Source organism: Pogona vitticeps, chromosome 3 (genome assembly GCF_051106095.1).
Source record: "Pogona vitticeps strain Pit_001003342236 chromosome 3, PviZW2.1, whole genome shotgun sequence".
In the NCBI taxonomy this organism is placed as follows: domain Eukaryota; kingdom Metazoa; phylum Chordata; class Lepidosauria; order Squamata; family Agamidae; genus Pogona; species Pogona vitticeps.
The window spans coordinates 24495305-24522153 of NC_135785.1; the positions used below are offsets into that span (position 1 = coordinate 24495305).

Here is a 26849-nt window from a genome sequence, read left to right on the forward strand (position 1 = left end):
GGTGAAAGAGGGGATATACCTCACAATTGGCCTTGGTGTTCTGATGGTGTTGGAATAACTTAGACTTAAGCTGTGTTATAAGTAGGGTGAAAGAGAGGATATATCTCACAATTGGCCTTGGGTGTTCTGATGGTGTTGGAATAACTTAGATTTAAGCTGTGTTATAAGTGTAAGTTGAAAGCTAAAGGGGTAAATACATAGACAAAATATTTAGAAGAAGAAGAAGAAGAAGAAGAAGAAGAAGAAGAAGAAGAAGAAGAAGAAGAAGAAGAAGAAGAAGAAGAAGAAGAAGAAGAAGAAGAAGAAGAAGAAGAAGAAGAAGAAGAAAGATGAGCTTTTACTGGAATATGAATAGATTATATGTTTATATACTTGATATGAAAAGATTGAATGATTATATATCTGATGCTCTCTTATACTCAAAACCCTTTTCCCACCCCTTCCACTGCCCTTTACCTTTTGTATTCCTTCCCTATTCCCCAATAGTTTTGAAAATAAAAAATAAAAAAACCAATGGTCTCAAGTTAAAGGAAGCCACATTTCCGCTGAATATCAGAAAAAGCTTCCTAACTGCAGTACAGCAATGGAACGAATTATCTCGAGAGATGGTGAGTGCTCCAATACTGGAGGCATTCAAGAGAAATTTAAACAACCACCTGGCAGATCTGCTTTGACTTGCATTCCTGCACTGAGCAGCGAGTTAGTCTCAATGGCTTTATAGGCCCCTTCCAACTTCATGATTCTATGCTTCTATGAAAACTGAAGAAGACACAGCCCTCCCGTCTAGTTCTTGACATGTTTTCTCCAAGAGGGTTACCAAAGATGTCTCCTGTCCCATAAGCAGTCCTGAAACAAGATTTAAATGGATCCTTTAATTCATATGAAGATGGAGTGAAAACTAGTGGAAAAAACGTCAGTAATTTAAAATATGCAGCCGAGCAAGGCAGCTATGTACAAGACATTTGGGAGATCACTCATTCATAGGGTTGCCATCAGTTAGAGGTGATTTGATAGAATGTAACAATAACATATCAGTTAAAGATTGTTACCCAAATGATAGGTCTTTCCTGGCATATAAACAGGCTCCAAATACAACCCTGCAAGCAGCAGGTTATCAGTGACAATAGACCACATAAGAAAAATATAGGTCGAGGAATGCTCCTGCAAGAAATCAGGATTACAGTTCTAACTCAGTCTATTCAAGGCACCATTATCATGTGACCAAATATCACTGGTTATATCACAAAGAGCTTATTCACCTGCACATCTTCTATTGTAATGCACACTGCCATTGTCCAATGATGCTTGTCTTATGTTTACAAAGCACTTCCTGGACACAAGCTTCAGTAAGGAATTCTAATTTGCATTAACACAAGAAAACACATTCCAGCATTATTTTAATTTATTTATATATCTATTTAATTTATGTGAACAGGAAAATCTGTGAAGGTGTCCGTATTCCATTCACTGCTATGAAAAATAATCTACTGAAGTACTTGGTAGCTGAACTAACCATAAAATATCTTCTGGCTCAGTGGTCCCCAACCTTTTTCGAACTGTGGACTGGTTCAGCAGGCAGGCAGGGGTGGCGGGGCAGGGGCGTCCATGCATGTGAGTGGGTCTATGCGTACGGAGGCGGGGCTTCTGTGTGTTCATGAATGCATCGGCGGCCATCTGTGCATGCATGGGGAGCATGTGATATGTCTCTATGGCTGTGGACCCCTGCTCTAACTTGCAAGAGACAATTATTTTAAGGAGAAAAGAGGGTAAAAATAAATTTAAAAATTACTTATATTTAAAAGTTTTTCCAGTACCTATTTGCATTTTAAACATATTACTTATAGTATGATTATTCACATTAGACCTGCATAACTGGTGAGCTATTAAGCTGAACAAACCCAGCAAAATAATATCTGTGGGCAACTGTCAAGATTATGGCCAGGTCAGAGAGGCCCACACAAACCACTCAGCCACACTGCCTAAACTTTCCTGGTGTGTGCGACTTCCAGGATGCTGATGACTGGCAGAAATCTTCCTGCCCGGTACCCCTCCCAGCAGTGTGAGTCACCCTGACTGTTCAGTGCTTTAGTAAGTACCAACACTTCACAAGGTTGAACATTTTAGGCTATACACACCAATCCTGCCAAGAAGAAATACCAAATGACCACAAACTATAAAGCATGGTAGATTTGATTTAAATTTAAAATCACAATTTAAATTTAAAAAATCAGATTTTTCACAATTAAATTTCAAAACATCTCTTTAAAAAATTTAAATTGTGATTTAAATCAATTTGATTTTTTTTTAATGATTACTTTTTATTCACTCAGATGTAAAGTATTCAGTATCCAATCAAGGTAAGGCAAGGCAAGGTACCACCAAACATCTCTTCTTCCCAGAATAACCAAGCTGTTGTAAAAAAATTTATTACAGTACTTTATTGAAAATGTTGCAAAAAGACATCAAAGGGAGTAAAATTCCATTTTCAAAAGATAATTTTTAAAAAATCCCCAAAGCACTCAAAACAGTTGTGGAGCACATAAGCATTCAAAAGATTGTGAGGCAAGGCAATTCCAGAACAGTTCTCACAAGAAATTTAAAAATCTAACTATCCTAAGTTAAAACACCGAAGCAGAACTTCAGCATGATTCCAGAGCATATATAGAGTAGAAGCGAAGTCACAAAGCAGCAAGTAAGCAGCACATTCTCCTGATAAGAGACTAGCCTAAACTAAGCAAACTCTCTTTCCATTTTTATATCCAACATTCCACTTTTTAGACCCTTTGAGTGAATGCAGGCCTTTGGAACTGCAACAGAAGGTGTCTATCTCCGGATTAGATCAGATGGAAAGGTCTTTAATCTCACTAGATTGAGAGCGAAGACCAAAGTCCAACTGAAATGCATGCGGGACTTCCTCTTTGCTGATGATGCAGCCATTGTTGCCCACTCTGCTGAAGACCTCCAACAACTCATAAATCTTTTTAGCAAGGCCTGCCAAGACTTTGGACTAACTATCAGCCTGAAGAAAACACAAGTCATGTGCCAGGGCGTGGACTCACCTCCCTCTATTACTATCTCCATGCAAGAACTGGAGGTTGTTCATGAATTTGTGTACCTTGGCTCAACGATCTCTGACACACTCTCCCTAGATGTCGAGCTGGATAAACACATTGGGAAAGCAGCTACCATGTTCTCTAGACTCACAAAGAGAGTATGGCTTAATAAGAAGTTGACGGCATACACCAAAATCCAGGTCTATAGAGCCTGTGTCCTGAGCACACTCCTATACTGCAGAGAGTCCTGGACCCTTTGTGCACGGCAGGAGAGGAAGCTGAACACCTTCCATATGCGTTGTCTCCCACGCATTTTTGGTATCACCTGGCAGGACAAAGTTCCAAACAGAGTAGTCCTAGAACGAGCTGGAATTTCCAGCATGTATTCAATATTGAAACAGCGCCGTCTACGTTGGCTTGGGCACGTCGTGAGAATGGATGATGGTCGAATTCCAAAAGATTTCCTGTGTGGAGAATTAGTGCAGGGAAGCCGCCCCCGAGGGAGACCACAGCTGCGTTACAAGGACATCTGCAAGCGGGATCTGAAGGCCTTAGGAATGGACCTCAACAGATGGGAAACCTTGACGTCTGAGCGTTCAGCCTGGAGGCAGGCGGTGCATCATGGCCTCTCCCAATTTGAAGAGACACTTGTACAGCAGACCGAGGCAAAGAGGCAGTCCCGAAACAAACAAAACCAGGGAGCTGGACAGGGAACAGATTGTATTTGTCTTCAATGTGGAAGAGATTGTCACTCTTGAATTGGCCTTCTCAGCCACACAAGACACTGTTCCAAGACCTCCATACAGAGCACGATACCATAGTCTCTCGAGACTGAAGGATGCCTACACCAGTCAGGCCTCAAGTTGCCCTGAACCTTCTCAAAGATAGTCACTTCACTCTCTCCTCTCCATTCTCCTCAGCTAAACCAGTTCTATTAATTGGCTTGTACCAGAAGTGAGTTTTTCCCTTTGGAAATTCTTTCTCACAAAGGTAAGACAAAAATAGCAAAATCTTCAAATTAACAGGCAATTTCTTCCCCCTCTTCTGGCCTGCTTATCCCAGGTACAAACTAACAATCTTGTATTTCGAGGGGTAAGTGAAATCCTCATCGCCTCCTTGTCCTTTTCCTGTTTCTTGATGGCACCTAAATGTCTGAAACTCCTTCCCTAAAAATATTTTTATTTCCTGTGAAGCAAACAAGTTCAGGTAGTTTATTAAGCCCTTCGTGTGTGTGTGGGGGGGGGTTATTTTCAGATTGAGGGATCAACAATTATACAGGCCCATTTCTTGTAATCCCAAAGATCTACAGTAACACATTTCTGCCTTTATATTGCATTTTTAAAGCTTTGAAGCAATATTACAAGGAAAATTTAAGTCTACTTTTGACAAACAGCAAAAAACAAACAAAAAACCCCTATGCACACCACCTATACATTTTTCACATTTTTACAGAATCATGTATAAAAACGAATAAATCTTTTGACACTGTTCTGTATTTCCTTGGCACCCAGATTCAATAAACAAATCATACACGTAAGTATAAATGTAAATATAAATATCTGCTCAAGTAATCTGCATTTTTTGGTCATATGCACAGTTTCAGCCATTTAAAGAATACATTTCATGTGAAAATAGCAGCATTTAATTTTCTTGGCCAAGAGATATATACTTATGGACAGTCACAAGTCTTTTGGAAACATACTTCTAAACCTATTTTAAAGCGCATTCAGTGTTAGAAAGGTTGCTACTTCCAATGAATGATCGTTCAGGGACTTTTCTGCTTCAGTTGCCTGATAGCAAATTACTGGGCACATGTTTGGGTGATTACTGTATCTCTGCAATTCAGTATCAGAGGGTTTCTGTATTCTAGTCTAACTACTTAAAGGCAGTAAAGAGATTACAGCTCACACTAACTGGATTTTCACAGTTCCATATCATTCAGTTTAACTGGACCCTTTTAATCTGTCTACATGCACAGATTAAAAGGGTCCAGTTAAACAATAGCCAGCTGCTTTTAAAATGCAAGGTACTTGGGGTGTTGAAAACGTCAGTTTAAGTTGGGGAAAAATCCACTTTTAGGTGGGGAAAATCTCTTCCAAAAGGAATTATTTTTTTAAATCCTTCCACAATTATTTCACTTACAGTATTATGGGAAAAAACCTAACAATTGTTGCTGCAAATTATAAAAGCTTTATAATTCCCAAATCCCTAAATATTTCAAAATGAATTTTCTACAGTTGCCAAACAGGTTAACAGATCTCTTCTAATCAAGCAATAACAAGCCTGGTTTTCATAATTTTTAAAAAATACTAAAAAAAAATCAATATGGACACCAAATTTTAAAATGTAATGGCTTTATATGAAACTCTTGTAGTCCAACACTCAGTATGTTCTTTATCTATACATAAGAAATAGATTACCTGAAAATGATAGTCTAACATCTTCCTTTGCCAGCAAATATAAGATAAAGATTAAAAGATAATCACATTCAAAGTAGCAAGGCAATATCGCCCTAGTGTTCAAGGAATGATTCTATGGAGTCTTCTAGAAAGTGTAAATATATGAACAAAGTATTTGATTAGTTTTCTCCAATCAATGTGAAAACCAGTCTTCCTCTATTTCTAAAAATTCAACCAAATTCTACCTTCCTGTAATTTAAGACCACTAGATATAGACCCACCTTCTTGGGTAGTTTTGTCCTATTGTGTGTAACAGCTCTTTAATTAACTGAAAAATGCTATCCCATCTTCTTTCACTCGTCTTCACAAGATTCCCCTTCTACAGACTAGATATACTGAAATTATTCAACCTTTCACTATAAGACATGTTTTCCATATCCTTGACCATCTTTGGTGTTAATCTCTTCCGAGTGATAACATCCGCAATATAGTAATTCTGAACCTATAAGCATGCAGTTCAAGTAAAAGAAAGAAGGCAAGGAAAAATACAAGATTCCTATAGTATCCTGGACAGCTCTTTGTGGAGCCTAGTTGGATATTTCCTAAGAGCAAGGCTAGAAAGCTCCAGACGGAGTGGGTGTGGGTGTGCCAGTTTGGTCTCCTTGGTCAAAGAGATACTGACCTTATAATACAACAGCCTCTTGAAGCAACATTTCATAATATGATCTGGGGCTAACTACACAACTAGTCCCTTCTACAACTCAGACTCTTCCTCCAAATTCCAAAGTTCATTCCCAAAAAACAATCAGGGCAGCTCTCCTGAGAAAAGGAAAGTCGTGAATACAGTTTATCTTCTTAGGAAGCTAATTTCAAAAGAGATGTTGCACTTCTAACTGTATCATGTCGAAATTCTAGTTATGAAAAAACAATGTTAAAAGATCACTCCACAACAATATCTTACCTATGTGTAGCTTCCTTTTAAGAAAGCAACCTATCTTGCTAGGATTTCCAAAAACCGATAACGTTCAAACCCAGAAAGAGCATATGGACACACTCTCAGACAGCAATGCTTTACATCCAGTTCAGCTTTTTATATAACAAAACCAAGAGACATGACCAATGTGCAAGATAAAGACCAGATCTTCACTTTCAATATACAGTGGTGCCTCGTATAACGAATGCACCATTCAACAATGAATCCGCATTGCGATGCGGATTTCCCCATCGCTAATGCGAGGGCACGCTCGCATTACGATGGGGGAACAGCTGTTCTGCGGCTCCAAAATGGCCGCTGGAACACAAAAAATGGGTGCCGGTACACCCAAGATGGCCGCCGGAACAAAAAATGGCCGCTGGTACACCCAAGATGGCCGCCGGAACACCCAAGATGGCCGCCAGAACACCCAAGATGGCTGCCGGAACAAAAAAAATGGCCACTGGTACACCCAAGATGGCCGCCAGAACACAAAAAATGGGTGCCGGCACACCCAAAATGGCCTCCGGGATGCTCAAAATGGCCGCCAGTACACCCAAGATGGCCGCCAGAACAAGGGAAAACATCGGAGAACGGTGAGTTTTGGGCCCATTTGGGGTTTTTGATCCATTTTACGATGTTTTCCCATAGCAAAGGTTAATCCGGAACGGATTAACCTCGCTATGCGGGGCACCACTGTAAAATACTTCACTTTCAATATGTATTTTTCTGTGTACAGTGGGGTCTTGACTTGCGAACTTAATCCGTATTGGAAGGCAGTTCGCAATTCAAAAAGTTTGCAGGTCAAATCTGCGTTTCCCATTTGAATGCATTGCAAACCATTTGATCCGTATATGCTCTTTTCCGTCCATAGAAACTACTGTTTCTATGGCGCGGGACCCTGAGGAAGGGAAGGCGTATCGTCAGTCAGTGCCCAGAAGCGGCCGCACAGGCAGAGCTGGTTGCGGGGCCCGACTTCAGAGGAGCTGGGCCACGGCGTGGGGCTCAAAAGTCCGCCAGAGCCCCTCCCGCGTGGAGGCAGCCCTCAGGAGCCAGCAGGGTCCTCCCAGGGAGCAGGAAGAGGCGTGGCGGGCCAGGCAGGAGGGCTGCCTCCCCGGCCGGCGGAATCATAGCACGGAGCGCCAGCAAGGGTGGGCGGGCCCCACAGGAGGCTCACAATGATGAAGGCGCCCCTGCTGCCTTCCGCCCGTGGCCCCGCCAGCTCAGGCCGAGCCACCAGCAGCGTCGCCGCGGCCGCGCGGAGGCAGCCCTCGGGAGCCAGCAGGGTCCTCCCAGGGACCAGGAAGAGGCGTGGCGGGCCGGGCAGGAGGGCTGCCTCCTCGGCCGGCGGAATCAGAGCGCGGAGCGGCAGCTTCTGCTGGGGGCTCTGCAGGATGGCCATCGTGATCACTGCTCCTGGGAGGGCAAGGGCCGTCTCCTTCAGGCACCCTTTCGCCGGGCAGGATCGCCACCCTTCCTCGCGTGGGCTGAGCGGCGACCTCCCGCCTTGCTCCCAGCTCCTCCCCAGCGGCCCGAGGTTCGTACGTCAATTCTCTGTTCGCAAATCAAAATGGATTTTTGCGGACGGAGAAGTACGTAACTCAAAAAGTACGTACCTCGGGCCGTTCGCAAGTCAAGACCCCACTGTATAAGATGCCCCCATGTATAATCCAAAATTAAGAAATCTAAGTGGGGCTAAGCAAGTGCAGGGGGAAAGGGATGGAAGCACTGCAGGATTGCTTTGATCCCTGCTTTCCCCTCCACTTGTTTTTGTTCTCTCTTCAGCCTACTTCCATGTATAAGACGACCCTCAATTTTTAGTCTAAAGATTTTAGACAAAAATATAGTCTTATACACAGAAAAATACAGTATTATTCCACAAGCTACAAGAATCATTTTAGAAACAGATAAAACAAGGAATGAGACTATTAGAATGTGGTTCTGTGATACTAAATCTGAATGGAAATAACTAGCACCTTGCAACTTAAAAAATGGAAAACTAACACAGGAAGTCAAACCTTATTGCTTGGCATGGTAAATCACATTAGACTAAGCTAAATGAATAATTAGGGATTAGGGGAATCAACTTCCCCATATATTCCACTGATTTAAATGGACATATTCTAGTTGCAAAGCACTTTGGCATAAATGAGTCACAACTAGAGTAGGCCCATTTGAATCGACTAAACCAACAAAGAAATTGATTCACCAAAATCCCATTGATTAGGGCCTACTCTATTGCAATTTATTACATTAAGCCAACAGAAGAAAAGGGACTAATTCCATTGTTCATCCTGCCTACAGTAGTTCCACTAAAATAAATGAGCTCTGTTACAAGCAATGCACTGATTTCAGTAGGTCATACAATCCCATATTGACCATGCCACATTTGGGAACTTTAAAAAGCAACAAAGTACATATAAGGACCCTCATAATTTGTCTTTGGCTTTGCCCAGTACTACTGGGTATTACTTGATGTCCTGTACTACTTTTTCCTCTTTTTGGTACTTGTACATATATATATATGAAAGAAGTAAATACCACATTTGCTTCTTTTGGCAGTCCTTTGGTTTAAAAATAATCTTCATCTGAAACAATAGTTAAACATCTTAGGTAGTGGCTTTAATCATGTGGAATTATGACAACTACTTAGCAGTTGTCTGTTAAGTGGGTGTTGTGTAGATGCCTACAGTACATTAGCATCCATATCATGGTATTATTGGGATGAATAGTTTACCTTGAAATTAATTAATCATATGAACACACTATGCAAGTATAAAATAAAGCTCAAGTTAAAATGCAAGCTAAATATATGTAACAAATTTAAACTATAAACAAAAACAAAAATTAATTCATAATTAAGCAAAGAATGTTTCAACTACTTCAGTGTAACAGCTCTGAATTATTTTACAGGTAGACTACATCAAGTCAAGCGTTTAGTCTATGGCACATGTAAAAGACAGACTCTCTTTAGAATGCTTCGTCTTTTCCAATAAATTTTGCATAGAAACATGTTGCCCAAACACAGAGTTGCCTGCTGTCACATTGGAAGTATGATAAATGTTTAATGAAAACAACACCACACAGCTTGGTGTCAAACAACAGCTATCACACAGGCCCACTTTGATCTAAACAGGCACTTAAAAGGAGTTCTGAGCACGCTTTCTACCACAGAACTCTTATAACCTATATGCAAATTAGGCAAATTAGCATAAATGACTTCCTGCTGCATAAAGTACTAAGAGGTAAAGAAAAATGACAAGCTCCAAGAGTGTATGACTGCTGTCAAATCCAGAACTGTCCAACAACCCCTGCCTATTTTATTGTCTTCTGCCAAGTACTGAAAGCCTATCAGCAGGCGGTAACTTACAAAATTGTGCTCAGTAAACAGCTAATTGAAATGGCATTAGTCACAAAGAAAAGCCAACTATTACTATTTTTCAACTAAAAAATGTTAACCATAAGAAATTTTCTTGGAAAACTGTCCACAGGGAGCTCTCCAAAAAAGATGACCAACACAAAAGAAGCAAGTGTTGAGGCTACGTTTTAGAGATTTAGCCATGCAGGTGTCAAACAAGTCTCTATGGTACAAACATTTAAAGGACAATCTGAGCAAGAAACATACGTGCCATTTACCATGGCTGCCATATATAATTTTCAGCATAATAAAATCTTGTTTGCACAAATATTATGAAGCTGTCTGACATGTTTAAAACTAACAAAAGTAACATGAAAAAAATAATTTCACTGGTAAAAGTTTGCTTATAAGTAAGTGATTTGGGACATTTCAGGTCATTGTGGCAACAGTACAAAACTCTAAATCTACACAAAACTCCTCAGTTCATCTGATGCATCCTGTAAAGAACGCTGAAATCTACACAGCATTATTAGCATAACTAAAGACACAAAATCTAGTCTGATTCATATTTGTTAACAGGATTTCAGCCACTGAATGATTTTGTGATACTTCAGTCCAATGTAATACTGACACAAAATAACTTTTTCTCATACAAGTGGCCCTAGGAGTAGATTAGAATATTCATTCATCTTCTTTTGTGTATCAGACATCTTAGTCATCCCCAAAAGTTAACAACTCACAATGTATTGTTAAATTATTGAGCATTGTTAAGCACGCAATCCAATGTACAACCAGCATCGTACACAACTAAAATTCCATAGACACCAGCCATTGAAACAGAAATCCTGAGTGACCACTTTTACTATTTTATTTATTTTATCAAGATGCTGCATTAGAAAATTACAGATAAAATTTAATCTCTTCCCAAACACGTGTGTACTTATAGAATTTTGTTTTACAGAAAAATATAAGTAGGGTATAAAGAAGAAAGCATAGAAAAAGTGGTTGGAATCTGGGTTAAGGCATATAAATTTAACCTCAATTTCATGAGATGGTTAGCTGTTAAATCCCGCCCCCACCCATTTCACAGACGCCATCATCAGAGGCATTTAATTAATTAGCCTTGGAGTGGTCAAGTATTTTTAAAGGTTTATATAATTCTCACTCAGAAGTGGGATTAGAAATGGAGATCTGATGAGGACTGATACTCAATTTTTAATTCCTTGTCCAAGTACTCAGTGTAGCTATATCCTAATTCAGAACTTGAACTCACTACCCATAGATCTTACAAATATGTTTGTACTGGATTCCCTTCTTGCCGAAATGGAGATGGCAACTGGCACTAGTAACATTAATATGTTGCTGTTAGCAATCTAAATCTTCAAAATGACAAATAGCTGTAAAGACGAAGGTTTCTTAGATGTATATTCCCTATGCAGATATTCTTTGATCATTGTCTGATTAAATGAAAACTCTATTCCACTTAAAAAGGTATATGAGGGATGAATTACTTCAAGAACATTCTGTCAAATTTCATTCAGTAGCTTATTAATATTTGAAGTGTTTCCAAACAGTATGATATCCTTGTTCGAAAAGCCTGCATATACTAGTGCTCTCTAAGGAAAAGGGAATAATGTTGTAAATAGCTCAGTTTTACAATACATAACACAGAAATCTTTTACAAGTCATAGTACATCAAAGATGATATGGATAACAAAAGTTCAATTTCACACTAAAATAGTATTCTTCCCATATCATATCTAAACAACTTGCTTTTTTCTACAACTTCAAAATTTTTGAGGTTGAAGCATTGAGCCATATTTCAGTGGCAGAACAAATACATTTACTGAAGACGGTCCTGGAGTCAAGAGCTGGCATCTCTTGTTAAAAAAAAACAAATAGGTGATAGGAATAGCTTCTCTCACACAGACACTAGACAACCACTGCAATGGACGTTATAGAGCGGCTACAATTTCAGTAAATCTGCTCCAGTTATGATTAAGTCTGTAGCAATCCTACATTTCAAAGGTCTGAGGAATAAAAGGAAAGAATGGGAAGCCAGCTACCAGATTCGAATCCAGAATATGAAACTTAGCTCACTATACAGTACGAGCAGTTGCTATTTTGTGTTTAACTATGTACTCCCATCTAAGTGACAATCAGTCAGATGGGCGGTACAGAGAATGAATGAATGAATGAATGAATGAATGAATGAATGAATGAATGAATGAATGAATGAATGAATGAATGAATGAATAAATAAATAAATAAATAAATAAATAAATAAATAAATGACACTAGACTCTGTGTGCATGTGTGGATATGTAATATAATGCAGGTGTTACACTTTCAACAAGATCTTGGAATAAACAAAGCTTGAAATCCAATCTATTTTAAAAACAACACTACCTGTCAGTAAAGAGTCCTCGAATGTCCGCTCTACAAAAAACTGATTCAACTTCATCAGAACAACAGTGCACCAAGCAAACTACCGTTTTCCTGAAAATAAGACCTAAACTTTTCACCCCTTCACGGATTGTTGCCTTGTCGTGCCGAAGGGGCTTGAGTAACTCAGAGAAGCTATGGGCTATGCCATGCAGGGACACCCAAGACGAACAGGACATAGTGGAGAGCTCCGACTAAATGCAATCCACCTGGAGCAGGAACTGGTAAGCCACTCCAGTATCTTTGCCAAGAACGCCCCATGATCAAAAACAAAAGGCTAAAAGATATGACACTGGAAGATGGGCCCCTCAGGTCGAAAGGCGTCCAACATGCTACTGAGGAAGAGTGGAGGATAAGTACAAGTAGCTCCAGAGATAATGAAGTGGTTGGGTCAAAGCCGAAAGGATGCTCAGCTGTGGACATGCCTGGAAGTGAAAGGAAAGTCCAATGCTGCAAAGAAAAATACTGCATAGGAACCTGGAATGTAAGATCTATGAACCTTGGGAAGCTGGAGGTGGTCAAACAGGAGATGGCAAGAATAAACACCGACATCCTGGGCATCAGTGAACTAAAATGGACAGGAATGGGCATATTCAGCTCAGATGATTATCATATCTACTATTGTGGGCAAGAATCCCATAGAAGGAATGGAGTAGCCCTCATACTCAACAAAAGAGTGGGAAAAGCTGTAATGGGATACAACCTCAAAAATGATAAAAGATGTTAATACGAATCCAAGGCAGACCTTTCAACATCACAATAATCCAAGTTTACACACCAACCACCATTGCTGAGGAGAATGAAACTGAACAATTTTATGAAGATTTACAACACCTTCTAAAACTGACACCAAAGAAAGATGCTGAAGTAGGGAGCCAAGAGATAAAAGGAACAACAGGGAAGTTTGTCCTTGGAGTTCAGAACGAATCAGGGCAAAGACTAACAGAGTTTTGTCAAGAGAACAAGCTGGTCATCACTAACACTCTTTTCCAACAACACAAGAGGCGACTCTATACATGGAAATCACCAGATGGGCAATATCGAAATCAGATTGATTATATTCTCTGCAGCCAAGGATGGAACAGCTCTATACAGTCAGCAAAAACAAGACCTGGAGCTGACTGCGGCTCTGATCATCAGCTTCTCATAGCAAAATTCAAGCTTAAACTGAAGAGAATAGGAAAAACCACTGGGCTACTAAGGTATAATCTAAACCAAATCCCTTATGAATACACAGTGGAAGTAAAGAAAAGATTTAGGGAACTAGATTTGGTGGACAGAGTGCCTGAAGAACTTTGGATAGAGGCTCGTAACATTGTACAGGGGGCAGCAACAAAAACCATCCCAAAGAAAAGGAAATGCAAGAAAGCAAAGTGGCTGTCCAACAAGGCCTTAGAAATGGCAGAGAGAAGAAGAGAAAGAAAATGCAAGGGAGATAGGGAATGTTACAGAAAATTGAATGCAGACTTCCAAAGAATAGCAAGGAGAGACAAGAGGGCCTACTTAAATGAACAATGCAAAGAAATAGAGGAAAATAACAGAAAAGGAAAAACCAGAGATCTGTTCAGGAAAATTGGAGATATTAGAGGAACATTTCGTGTAAAGATGGAAATGATAAAGGACAAAAATGGGAGGGACCTAACAGAAGCAGAAGACATCAAGAAGAGGTGGCAAGAATACACAGAGGAATTATATCAGAAAGATTTGGATATCCCGGACAACCCAGACAATGTAGTTGCTGCCCTTGAGCCAGACATCCTGGAGAGTGAAGTCAAGTGGGCCTTAGAAAGCCCGGCTAACAACAAGACCAGTGGAGGTGATGACATTCCAGCTGAACTACTTAAAATCTTAAAAGATGATGCTGTTAAGGAGCTACATTCAATATGCCAGCAAGTTTGGAAAACTCAACAGTGGCCAGAGGATTGGAAAAGATCAGTCTACATCCCAATCCCAAAGAAAGGCAGTGCAAAAAAATGTTCCAACTACCGTACAATTGGACTCATTTCACACGCTAGCAAGGTTATGCTCAAAATCCTACAAGATAGGCTTCAGCAGTATGTGGACCAAGAACTCCCAGAAGTACAAGCTGGATTTTGAAGGGGCAGAGGAACTAGACACCAAATTGCTAACATTCGCTGGATTATGGAGAAAGCCAGAGAGTTCCAGAAAAACCTGCAGAATATATCATGCGGAAGGCTGGACTGTAGGAATCCCAAGCCAGAATCAAGATTACGGGAAGAAATATCAACAACCTCCGATATGCAGATGATACCACTCTGATGGCAGAAAGTGAGGAGGAATTAAAGAACCTTGTAATGAAAGAGGAGAGTGCAGAAAACGGCTTGAAACTCAACATCAAAAAAAAAAAAAGATCATGGCCACTGGTCCCATCACTCTTCTGGGAAATAGAAGGGGAAGATATGGAGGCAGTGACAGATTTTATTTTCCTGGGCTCCATGATCACTGCAGATGGAGACAGCAGCCACGAAATTAAAAGACCCCTGCTTCTTGGGAGGAAAGCAATGACAAACCTTGACAGCATCTTAAAAAGCAGAGACATCACCTTGCCAACAAAGGTCCATATAGTCACAGCTATGGTTTTTGTAGTAGTGATGTATGGAAGTGAGAGCTGGACTATAAAGAAGGCTGACCACCGAAGAATTGATGCCTTTGAATTGCGGTGCTGGAGGCGGCTCTTGAGAGTTTCCTGGACCACAAGGAGAACAAACCTATCCATTTTGAAGGAAATCAACCCTGAGTGCTCACTGGAACGACAGATCCTGAAGCTGAGGCTCCAGTACTTTGGCCATCTAATGAGAAGAGAAGACTCCTTGGAAAAGACCTTGACATTAGGAAAGTGTGACGGCAAGAGGAGAAGGGGACGAGAGAGGATGAGATGGTTGGACAGTGTCTGCGAAGCAACCAACATGAATTTGACACAACTACAGGAGGCAGTGGAAGATAGGAGGGCCTGGTATGCTCTGGTCCATGGGGTCACGAAGAGTCGGACACGACTAAACAACGACGATGATTTTTCAGGATACTGGTAATATAAGATAAAAGTTCCCCTTGACATTTTAGTCCCAGTCGTGTCCGACTCTAGGGCGCAGTATTCATCCCGTCTCCAAGCCATAGAGCCAGTGTTTGTCCGTAGACAGTTTCCGTGGTCACATGGCCAGCACGACTAGACACGGAATCCCATTACCTTCCCACTGTGGTGGTACCTATTTATCTGCTCACATTTACATGCTTTCGAACTGCTAGTTTGGCAGGAGCTGGGACAAGCGACGGGAGCTCACTCCGTCGCGTAGATTCCATCTTGCGACTGCTGGTCTTCTGACCTTGCAGCACAGAAGCTTCTGAGGTTTAACCCGCAGCACCATCACATCCATGCTCGTAATGTAAACCCTACCCCAAAAATAAGCCCTAGTTAACTGAAAGCCTGCCCTCCACTGTGCAGCAGCCAGAAGAAGATGACATGACTGTATTTGAATAAACGTAGCTTGTTGTACATGAAAAGAATAAAACATCCCCTGAAAATAAGCCCTAATGTGTTTTGGCGGCAAAAATTAATATAAGATCCTGTTTTATTTTGGGGGAAACACGGTATTTACACAATAGCAAGCAAAGTATACATTTATCACTTAATATTGAACTTAGGTATGCATGGATGTAAACTTTGTTTTTGCTACATGTTATCAAGTCATCTTGGACTTACAGTGAATAAGTGATCTCCAGACTGTCCTGTCCTCAACAGGACTGCTCGTCTCTTGTAAACTGAAGCCTATGGCTTCCTTAGGGAGTCAAGCCATCTCACACATGTTCTTCCTCTTTTCCTGCTGTCTTCAACTTTTCCAAGCATTACTGCTTTTTTCTCCAGGGAATCTTGCCTTCTCATTATGTGCTCAAAATATGACAGCCTTGGTTTTGCTAGGCTGTCATATTTTGAGCACATTATGCTCAAAGGAGTTCAGGCATGATTTACTCTAGGCCCACTTCTTTGTCTTTCTAGCAGACCAGGGAATCTACAAAGCTCTCGTACAGAACTACATTTTCATGTTTCAAATGAATGCATTTTTTTCCTTTCAGGCTTTTTCACTCTCCAGCTTTGATACCCATACATAGTGATCAGGAATAATATTGTGTGGACAATTTTGGCCTTGGTTTTTAGTGATACATCTTTACACTTAATATTTTGTAATTCCTTCATTGCTACCCTCCAGAGTCCCAGTCTTCTGATTTCGTGGCTGCAGTCTCCATTTGGATTTATGAATGATCCAATAATTAACAATTTCAATTTCTTTATTGTCAACATTAAAGTTATATAGTTTTTCTGTAACGACAACAGCAATGTGCCGTCAAGTCAATTCTAGACTATGGTGACCCTTTTGAGTTTCTTTTGTTTTGGCCTGATATGTCAGCACAAATTAACCTGACTACCTCTTCTAAAACTACAACTCTTCAAAAGAGTGTGTCATCATATTATCTTTTCTGTATAGGTCTTCGGTATGCTATTTACAACTTTTCTTCATTTTCAGTCAGATACTGTGTTTCTCTGTTGGTCTTTCAGCATTCCTAATTCAGACTTGAATTTCCCTTTTATTTTTTGGATCTTCTGGAAGAGATCTCTTCTTTTTCCTCTTTTGTTCTACTTACTTGCACTGGTCATTATAAAACTTCACTGTTTCTAGGTGACAGTTGCTGAAAAGCTGTATTCAAGATTTTGACCCTACGTGTGCCATCTTTTAGCTTTAGTAGGACTATATATGTTGTTGTTGTTGTTCAGTCAATAAGTCGTGTCTGACTCTTCATGACCACATGGACCAGAGCACGGCAGGCACTCCTGTCTTCCACTGTCTCCCGCCATTTGGTCAAATTCATGTTGGTAGTTTCAATGACACTGTCCAACCATCTCGTCCTCTGCCATCCCCTTCTCCTCTGGCCTTCACACTTTCCCAACATCAAGGTCTTTTCCAGGGAGACTTCTCTTCTCATGAGATGGCCAAAGTACTGGAGCCTCAGCTTCAGGATCTGTCCTTCCACAAGCGTCTTGTGGAAAGGTGCGTCTTATGGAGTGAAAAATACGGTAATGTAAAGATTTATCAATAGCCTGAACAACCCAGCCAGTGCATCCACATATATGTCCATATAAACTTATACATGTACAAGCATGTACATACACTCAAGTGGACATACACGGAAGCTCCTTCAGAAAACAAATAGCTCCATAGCATCTCATCCATGTTTCTGGAAAGCAATCTTCATATCTAGCCTAAGCCTGATGGCTATTTAATAACTGTGTATATATCTGTTTCACTCAAAGAACTTATGTCCCAATATTGCTACAATATTTCACTTAAAAGGCTATGTCCTTGGGGAAACAGATTATATTTCTACAATTCACATCATGTTTTGTGTTTATTTAATACTCTTCAGTACCATCAGCAGCAGTCTTGGATGAACACTTGTCAGTGGCAGAGTACACAGCTGTAAGAAACCTGCAAAAACACATTTCAACCTACCCCTCATATTTAATAATCTGCTTGGGAGAACACTAGGAAAAGCAAAGTCACAGAATATTTCAGTGTGCTAAAACCAATGAGGTCAACAACAAGAAAACTTAATTGTAACCAGAAAAATACATCAAACATCCCAATTCTGATATTTGTTAAAAGATCAAAGAAACAAGTCAGATTTATCTTGTATAATCACTGGCTCATCAAAGCAAATTGCTTCCATAAGTAACTTTTTTGATGGGAGTTTTACAAACAGACGTAGCTGTGTTACTGTTGAGGCCTATTTTTTCAAAATCAACAGCCTTAAGTGGTTGTTCCCACAGGAACCATTTCAAATAGGACTCTCTATTTCTAAATGCCACCCTGGTAAAGTTCTGACGGAGTTTACACTGCTGGGCTTTACGTCGTTCACCCAAAGGCACTTCTTGTGACCATCTGATAAAGGAATCTTGCAGCAGAAAAAAACACATTCCTTAAAAGGGGCCATAAAACATGAAGAAAAATCCAAAACCAGTCCAAAATTCTTTTTTAGATATTATTATTTAAAAAGTAGAAAGAATGGGAGAAAGGTAAGAAATATAACTACTGTATTCACAAATGTCTTTCGTTTCCATTGCAAATAAAAGTTATGGAATGTTCCCAAGGTGTTGCTTCATCAGCAGTTAAGAAGGAACTGAGCAACCATACTGGAGAGGAAGGGAAAAGGCCTCCAGGAAGAAACTGAATGAAGGAAATATTTTCTGAACGTAAAAAGAAAGCCTTGTTGAATAAGATCAACATCTTATGTTGACCAGTGGTGGCGAACCTTTTTGGGTTCGCGTGTCCAAACTGGAAGAAGAAGAAAAAACTGGGGTGGTGGAGCTGGAAGTGATGGCAGAAGGGGGAATCCCGGGCACGGAGGTGCCTCGAGACCCCACTCCAGATCTGCCGCCAGCACCAGCTGCTCCGGATCCTGACCCGCCACCTATCCAGGCACCACCACCACGGTTGCAGCCGCTTGCTTAGGTTTGGCTGCGCAGGGGGAGGGGGGAGTAGGGATCCAGCGACTTATGACTCATGTGCTGGCAGAAAGGGCTCCGCGTGCCAGCTGTGGCATGCGTGCCATAGGTTCGCCATCGCTGCTATATACTATAGAAGTCCATCAGAGACCTCTGAGAAACGCTTTTGCAAACATGATTTCTGTTTCACTGACAGAGGAAAAGTAGAATTCTAGCAATTTTATTCACATATATTTAATTTTTATTTTACACACTTTCTGAATTAATCCAAATATAGATTAAAGTTAAAATACTAATTAACCATAAAGGACAGATGAAAATATTCCTAAAATCACATATATAATATCTTCCACATATCCTAAAATTCTGAATCAGAACAATTGTTTTATTGGTGTGTTTTTTTTAAATTATTTTTCAACATCTCCTTATACACAGCAGAAGCTGTAATGCTGACAGAATTTCTGTAAGAGAGATGGGCCTCATGGCATTGATGACAGGGCTACAGAAAAACAAACACAGTTCTAAGGAACACTTGAGACTACTTGCTTTAGAAATTTGTAGAGGTTAAATGGTTATCCAAGTGTAAAATATATTTTTTAAAAAAGAAATAACTTAAGCCAAGGTCACACCACACTGTTTCATACAGATATCCTTTGCTACTTACCCACTTTTGGTGTAATGATCCTTCTCTTTCCCTCTGGCCTTCTCTTTCTCTCTTGCTTTCTCTTTCTCTCTCCCTTTACGCCTTTCTTTGTCACGTGATCTGCTACGGGTTCTGTGACTGATCCTTTCACTACTTCGACTGTAAGAACGCTGGTGAGGTCTGGAATGTGACCTATATATTAAAACAATAAATAAAAACTATGTGGAAAATGTTGCAATTCCAGCTATTTTAATGTCATTATCTACCTGTTACCTTTATTTGCAAAGAACTCATTTGTTCATGAATATTTCTCAGTTTAAAAACACTACTAAATGAGATGAAAAAATAAGGAACAAAGTAGAAATGTTTCTTGAAACACGCACTCATCAAAAACTGATAGTGTAGTACCGTTTAAGGGGAAACAAACAAGCAAAACCTTCAGGTGTCCCTAATCAAAATCAGAACATCAGAAGCAGAAGACAATATTAACTGTAATTTTCTCCACAAAGCTGAAGAGAAAAAAAGGGTAGGGAACTTAGCATACCATTACAGAAACGTGGTCTTTAGGACATACATTCTCTATAGGAACTTGACAAGAACAGCAAGCTTTATAAGAATAATATTCATGATAAAATCGTTAACTTTTTAAAAAGCATATGAGCCCAAAAATATCTTGGGCTGGATAGTAAGTTAACTGAGATTTTTTAAAAGTTTTCCTCTGTTAATTTCCCATGATATATTACAACCTCAATGAAATTTCCATTCTATGGCAGGGTAAACAATGCCCATGCCCAAAGGAGCACCTCCATTCTCAAACTCATCAGGAGGAAGAGTGAATTAAAAAACCTCTCTGTCCTCCAGTGAGCACTCAGGGTTGATTTCCTACAAAATAGATAGGTTTGTTCTCCTTGCAATGTGTAACAAGCATTCCAGGTCCATTGTAGGTGACAGAAAGAACGCAGGGAGGACAATAGGTTGTGACAGATGGAAAGTTGACACTACCTTAGGCAAGAATGAGACATCTGGAAATAAAGTAACTTAATCGGGATGGAATTGGAGAAAAGGAGGGTCAATTCTTAAAGCCGCAAGCTCCAAGGCTCTATGTGCAGAGGTGATAGCGACGAGAAACAGCGTTTTGAGTGAAAGGAGGTATTCAGACGTATTGGCAAGTGGCTCAAAAGAAGAGTGGGAGAGGCAGTGTAGCACCAGAGAGAGAGACCACTGTGGAGGTGATGAAGGAGCAGAAGGGCGCATGTTGGTGACACCTCGTAAAAAACTGTTTGAGCTTCGGGTGACGGAAGAGTGTATAAGCATCTGAGTTGGTGAGTTATGGTTGCAGATAGGTAGACTTTCAATGTTGAAAGTGACAGATGGTTATGAAAAAGGTAGGAGAGAAATTGTAGAACAGTTTCTAGATTGGTCGGATAGACTGGTAAGTTGAGTTGACTAGCAAATCTAGTGAAGCTAGACCATTTATAAGAGTATAATTTGGTTGTGGAAGGCTTACGTGCAAGAGCCAAAATTTCATTCACTGAAGTGAGATTCTCCAGGCTGTGAGATTGAGAGTTTGCACGTCTGGATGGAGAGTTTGACCGTGGTGTTGGGAAAGTAGGTGTGGGACCGGAGACAGTCTGAGGTAGTCGCTGCTCAGGGATTTGAGGAGTGTGAACTATGGTTGCCTTGGCCACCATGGGTCGATGAGGATAGCATTGGCATGATCCTGTCTGATCTTGGATATGGTGTGAAGGAGTAGTGGAAAGGGAGGGAACATGTAAATCAGGTTCCTGGACCAGTCTTCCATCAGAAAATCTCCCTGGGATCCACGTCCTATTCCTCCTCTGGAATAGAATTTGTCACATTTGGTATTGCTGTGGGTCACAAACATGTCTATATCAGGAGTTCCCCAGCAGTTGCAGAGGTTGAGATATACTGTGTGGTCTAGTGACCATTTGTGCATTTTGTTTTGTAGATGACTGAGTCCATCTGCCACCGTGTTGTCATGTGTGGCTATGTAAACTGCCATGGGAAAAACATGATGTTCCAGACACCATTCCCATATCTGAACTGTTAGATAAAGAAGTGGGAGGGAATGGGTGCCTCCCTGTTTGTTCAGGTAAAACAGAGCTGTTGTATTGTCTGTTGTGATCTGTATGATGTTGCCAGATACAAGTGGCCCGAAGGCCTGGAGAGCTTTGAAAATCACGAGGAGCTCTAGGTTGTTTATGTGGAGCACTTCTTTGTGTGGCCACCTGTTGTATATTTGTAGTCTGTTGCAATGTGCACCCCACCCGGTAGTGCTTGCATCTGTTACGATTTGTTTCGTGGGTTGTAGAGGGGAGAAAGAGCAAACCATGAACAGGCTGGATGGGTTGTCCCACCAGCAAAGTTGGGAACAGAGTTCTGGTGTTACCCTGAGAAGTTTGGATTGTCTGTTATGGGATCAAAGAGGGGGAGGAACCAAGACTGTAGGGAGTGAAGTTTTAGTCTGGTGTGAAGAATCGTGGATGTGGTTGAGGCCATGAGGCCTAAGAGACATTGAGCAGTGTGAGCAGTGACGAGATTGTGTGGGCGGAATTGGTTTATCAAAGTATGACGTTTGATTATTCTTTCTTGAAGAAGAAAGGCTCATGCCCTTGTGGAGTCTAATTGGGCGCCAATGTAGGTAATACGTTGGGTAGGCATGGGAAGAGATTTTTGTTTGTTGACCTTTAGGCCCAGATCCACCAGAAATGAGAGAGTAATTTCGATATCTTTTAGAGCTTGTGTGCGAGATGGAGCAACCACAAGCCAGTCATCGATATACGGAAAAACTGTAACTCCCAGGGTACACAGGTGGGCTGCCACGGGGGCCATGCACTCCGTAAATACTCTTGGTGCTGGAGAGAGGCCGAAGGGGAGGGACTTGAACTCGAAGGTGTGGCGCCCTAAGGCAAACCGGAGATATTTGTGTATGGTAATATGGAAGTACACGTCGCTGAGATCTATGACGGCAAACCAATCGTCTTCTTGAAGTATGGGTAATATTTGTTCTAACGCGACCATCCGAAAACGTCTTGAGATGATGTGATAATAGGTTCAGGATAGGTCTTAATCCTGCGTCTTTTTTCGGAACAGTGAAGTAACAAGAGAAGAAGCCGAGATGGTCTTCTGTGATGGCTTTGAAAGGAGGGACTGGATCTCTTGTTGAAGGACAGCAGATGGTGACGTTATGATGACATTTTGAGGAGGTAATTCTGCTAATTCTATGGCATAGCTGATGGCAACGATGGTAAGTACCCAGTTGTCTGATGTGATGGAAGTCCAGACTGGGAGATGTGGTGATAATTTAGTGGCGGGCATAGAAGGAAGGTAAGTGTGGTGGATTTGGGTCAGGGTGAAGTCAAAGACCCTGTTTCTGTTTTTTATCAGGGCGATGGAATGACGGTTTTGGCCTTTGTCGCTGAGTCGTATTCCTTTGTTGGAAATTAGTATTAGCTTGTGCTGAGTATTTGTTTCTATCGTAGTAAGACCGGGGTTGGTGGTATTGGTAAGGGCAACGCCATTGCGGTCGGTACGGCCTGTACTGTTGTTAGGTATTGTATGATCGTGCTGTCTTCTTAAATTTTTGTAGATTTTCCAATATATCGTGGTTTTGTCATCAAAAAGGCCGGAGCCGTTGAAGGGTAAGTCTTCAATTCTCATTCTAATGTCTTCAGGTATTTGCACAGATTTCAAATATTGTGTATCTGCAAAGGGCTATTGCTGCTACCATCTGTCTAGATGAGGCATCGATGATGTGTCTGGCCATTATTCTTTCCTGGTGAGCCAGAGTCATGGCTTCTTGGTGAAATGCTAGCCTTCGTGTCTTGTATTTACCCGAGGCTGACTGGAGAGATAGAAGGGCTTTGGACTATAAATGACGATGGTACGCTCCCTTTGCTGCAATGTAATTAGCAGCACAAAGGTTGAAGGAGGCGATGGAATAAACCCGGTGGGCTGCAACATCTAGTTTCCTCCCTTCTTTGTTATTCGGAGTTGTGGAGGAGCAGCCATGTATTCTGCTCTGAGTTGCATACACAATAAGTGAATTGGGAGGTGGATGCTTGTAGAGGAATGTGATATCATTCCCATGGGTCCGGTAGAAGTTTTTTACCTTATGTGAGATTTGCGGGATGGAAGATGGTGTAGACCATGTTTGTTTGGTCAGGTCCAGAAGTGATGGTATGAAATTCATACTTGGAGGATGAGACTGTTGGTTACTGATGTCCTCATATACTTTGTCAGTCTGTGTCAGAGGAAGTTGTTTAACATCTAGGTCGAGTGATTTGGCCACGTGTAGGATGAGTTGTGAGTATGATGAAAAATCATTCAACGGGGACGGTAGATCATTACGATTACTGTCAGAATCAGGCATTGGTAGGTTAGGAATGGACCCTTGGTCTGGTATGGAAAGTGAGGAGTGCAATGAGGTAGAGCATGAAGAAGGAGCAGGCAAAGATGAGCCGTAGAAACGAGGTGGCAAAGCTGGCACGGTATGGAGAGATTTAGAGAAAGATGGCATTGGGATGGTAGGAGTTTGATGAGTTCATGATGGTTGGTGTTAACCCGGTACCAAGGTTTGTTTGGGATGATCTCTGGTAGATTGTTTGGTACCAGGAGCTAAAGGCTGAGGACCAGAATATGTTGTGGTTCCAAATTTTGAGGTAACGGTACCAAAGTGCAAGGCTTTTTTTGATACTGTGCTATGAGACTTTGAGATGTCCGTGTACTGTCTCTTTTGGGATCTGCACGGCGGTACTGGGGAACCCGATACTGATGAGGACGAGGACTGATAGGTGTCACGGTACCGATCTTTGTACTGAATGTATGAGGATGAGGAATGTATGAGGATGAGGAATGTATGAGGATGAGGATGTCCGTATCATAGTAACAGTGATGTCGGCAACGATGATCTCAATAATAATGAAGTTCGGAGGGATGGTATCAATCTGCTCAAAACTGAGAATGTTGTAAATCGGGTCGTAATACTCTTTGGGTTGGTAGAGTTTGATCCTCCTTGAGTGCCTATGCCTTCAGGATGGCTCCCAGGACAGGATGGACCCAGTAGGTGCCATGGGTCTATCCAAACTGGTACCGTGAGAGCCATGTTGCTCTTTCCTTTGCCTCTTCCCTGTAAGAGGGCATTGTGATACCATAGAGGCTGAGTCCGACTCACCCACGGACATGGAGCTATGAGTAGAAGGTGGACTCAAACGCGGAGACATTGGCATCATAGTCAAATCTGCCACGACCGGTGAGACCGGTGGCTGAGCCAATATAGGAGATTCAGGTTGTGCGGAAGGAATTAGAAGTGATCATGGAGCCCAAGGAAGTAAAATGTCACTGCCTCCATATCTTCCCCTTCTATTTGGCAGGAGGTGATGGGACCAGTGGCCATGATCTCAGTTTTTTTGATGCTGAGCTTCAGATCATTTTTTGCGCTCTCCTCTTTCACTCTCATTAACAGGTTCTTTAATTCCTCCTCATTTTCTGCCATCAGAATGGTATCATCTGCATACGTGAGGTTGTTGATATTTCTTCGGGCAATCTTAATTCCATTTTGGGATTCATCCAGTCCTGCCTTTCGCATGATGTATTCTGCATATAAGTTAAATAAGCAGGGAGACAATATATAGCCCTTTCATACTCCTTTTGCAATATTGAACCAATCAGTTGTTCCACAGCCAGTTCTAACTGTTGCTTCCTGTCCCACATATAGATTCCTCAGGAGATAGATAAGGTGGCCAGGCACTCCCATTTCTTTAAGAACTTGCCATAGTTTGTTGTAGTCAACACAGTGAAAGGTTTTTGTGTAGTCAATGAAGCAGAAGTAGATGTTTTTCTGGAACTCTGACTTTCTCCATAATCCAGCGAATGTTAGCAATTTGGTGTCTAGTTCCTCTGCCCCTTCAAAATCCAGCTTGTACTTCTAGGAGTTCTCGGTCCACATACTGCTGAAGCCTACCTTGGAGGATTTTGAGCATAACCTTGCTAGCGTGTGAAATGAGTGTAATTGTACGGTGGTTGGAACATTCTTTTGCACTGCCTTTCTTTGGGATTGGGATGTAGACTGATCTTTTCCAATCCTCTGGCCATTGCTGAGTTTTCCGAACTTGCTGGCATATTGAGTATAGTACCTGTCTTTTAAGATTTTAAATAGTTCAACTGGAATGCAATGATCGACCAGACCAGATGGGCGGGATATAAATCAAATAAATAAATAAATAGATCTCCACCGACCTTGTTGTTAGCCATGCTTTCTATGGCCCACTTGACTTCACTCTCCAGGATGTCTGGCTCAAGATCAGCAACCACACTATCTGGGTTGTCCAGGACATCCAGATCTTTCTGGTATAATTCCTCTGTATATTCTTGCCACCTCTTCTTGATGTCTTCCGCTTCTGTTAGGTCCCTGCCCTTCTTGCCCTTTATCATGTACATCTTTGCACAAAAGGTTGCTTTAACATCTCCAATTTTCTTGAACAGATCTCTGGTTTTTCTTTTTCTATTATTTTCCTCTATTTCTTTGCATTGTTCATTTAAGAAGTCCCTCTTGTCTCTCCTTGCTATTCTTTGGAAGTCTGCATTCAATTTTCTGTAACTTTCCCTATCTCCCTTGCATTTTGTTTCCCTTCTCTCTTCTGTTATTTCTAAGGCCTTGTTGGACAGTCACTTTGCTTTCTTGCATTTCCTTTTCTTTGGGATGGTTTTTGTTGCTGCCTCCTGTACAATGTTACGAGCCTCCATCCATAGTTCTTCAGGCACTCTGTCCACCAAATAGAGTTCCTTAAATTTGTTCTTCACTTCCACTGTGTATTCATAAGGGATTTGGTTTAGATTATACCTGAGTGCCCAGTGGTTTTTGCTACTTTCTTCAGTTTAAGCTTGAATGTTGCTAGAAGAAGCTTATTATCAGAGCCACAACCTGCTCCAGGTCTTGTTTTTGGTGACTGTATAGAGCTTCTCCATATTCGGCTGCAGAGAACATAATCAATCTGATTTCAGTATTGCCCATCTGTTGATGTCCATGTCTAGAGTCGCCTCTTGTGTTGTTGGAAAAAAGTGTTTGTGATGACCAGCTCATTTTCTTGACAAAACTATTAGCCTTTGCCCTGCTTCTTTTTGAACTCCAAGGCCAAATTTTCCTGTTGTTCCTTTTATCTCTTGACTCCCTACTTTAGCATTCCAGTTCCCTAGAATGAGAAGAACATCTTTCTTTGGTGTCAGTTCTAGAAGGTGTTTTAAGTCTTCATAGAATTAAATTTCAGCCTCTTAAGCATTGTTGGTTGGTGTTTAAAATTGGATTACTGTGAAGTTGAAAGGTCTGCCTTGGATTTGTATTGAAATCATTCTATCATTTTTGAGATTGTATCCCAGTACAGCTTTTCACACTCTTTTGTTGAGTATGAGGGCTACTCCATTTCTTCTATGGGATTCTTGCCCTCA

At 41.1% G+C, this 26849-nt stretch overlaps 1 protein-coding gene across 3 annotated transcripts in view; it reads right to left on the reverse strand.

The window, feature by feature from the left end:
• RSRC1 (arginine and serine rich coiled-coil 1) overlaps window positions 1-26849 on the reverse strand; it is a 293774-nt gene that overhangs the window by 200040 nt on the left and 66885 nt on the right. For all 3 annotated transcript variants that reach the window (XM_020791821.3, XM_020791819.3, XM_078389054.1), the window contains one exon: window positions 19407-19577. In XM_020791821.3, coding sequence (XP_020647480.1) covers window positions 19407-19577 — 171 coding nt within the window. The remainder of the gene's footprint in view (window positions 1-19406; window positions 19578-26849) is intronic.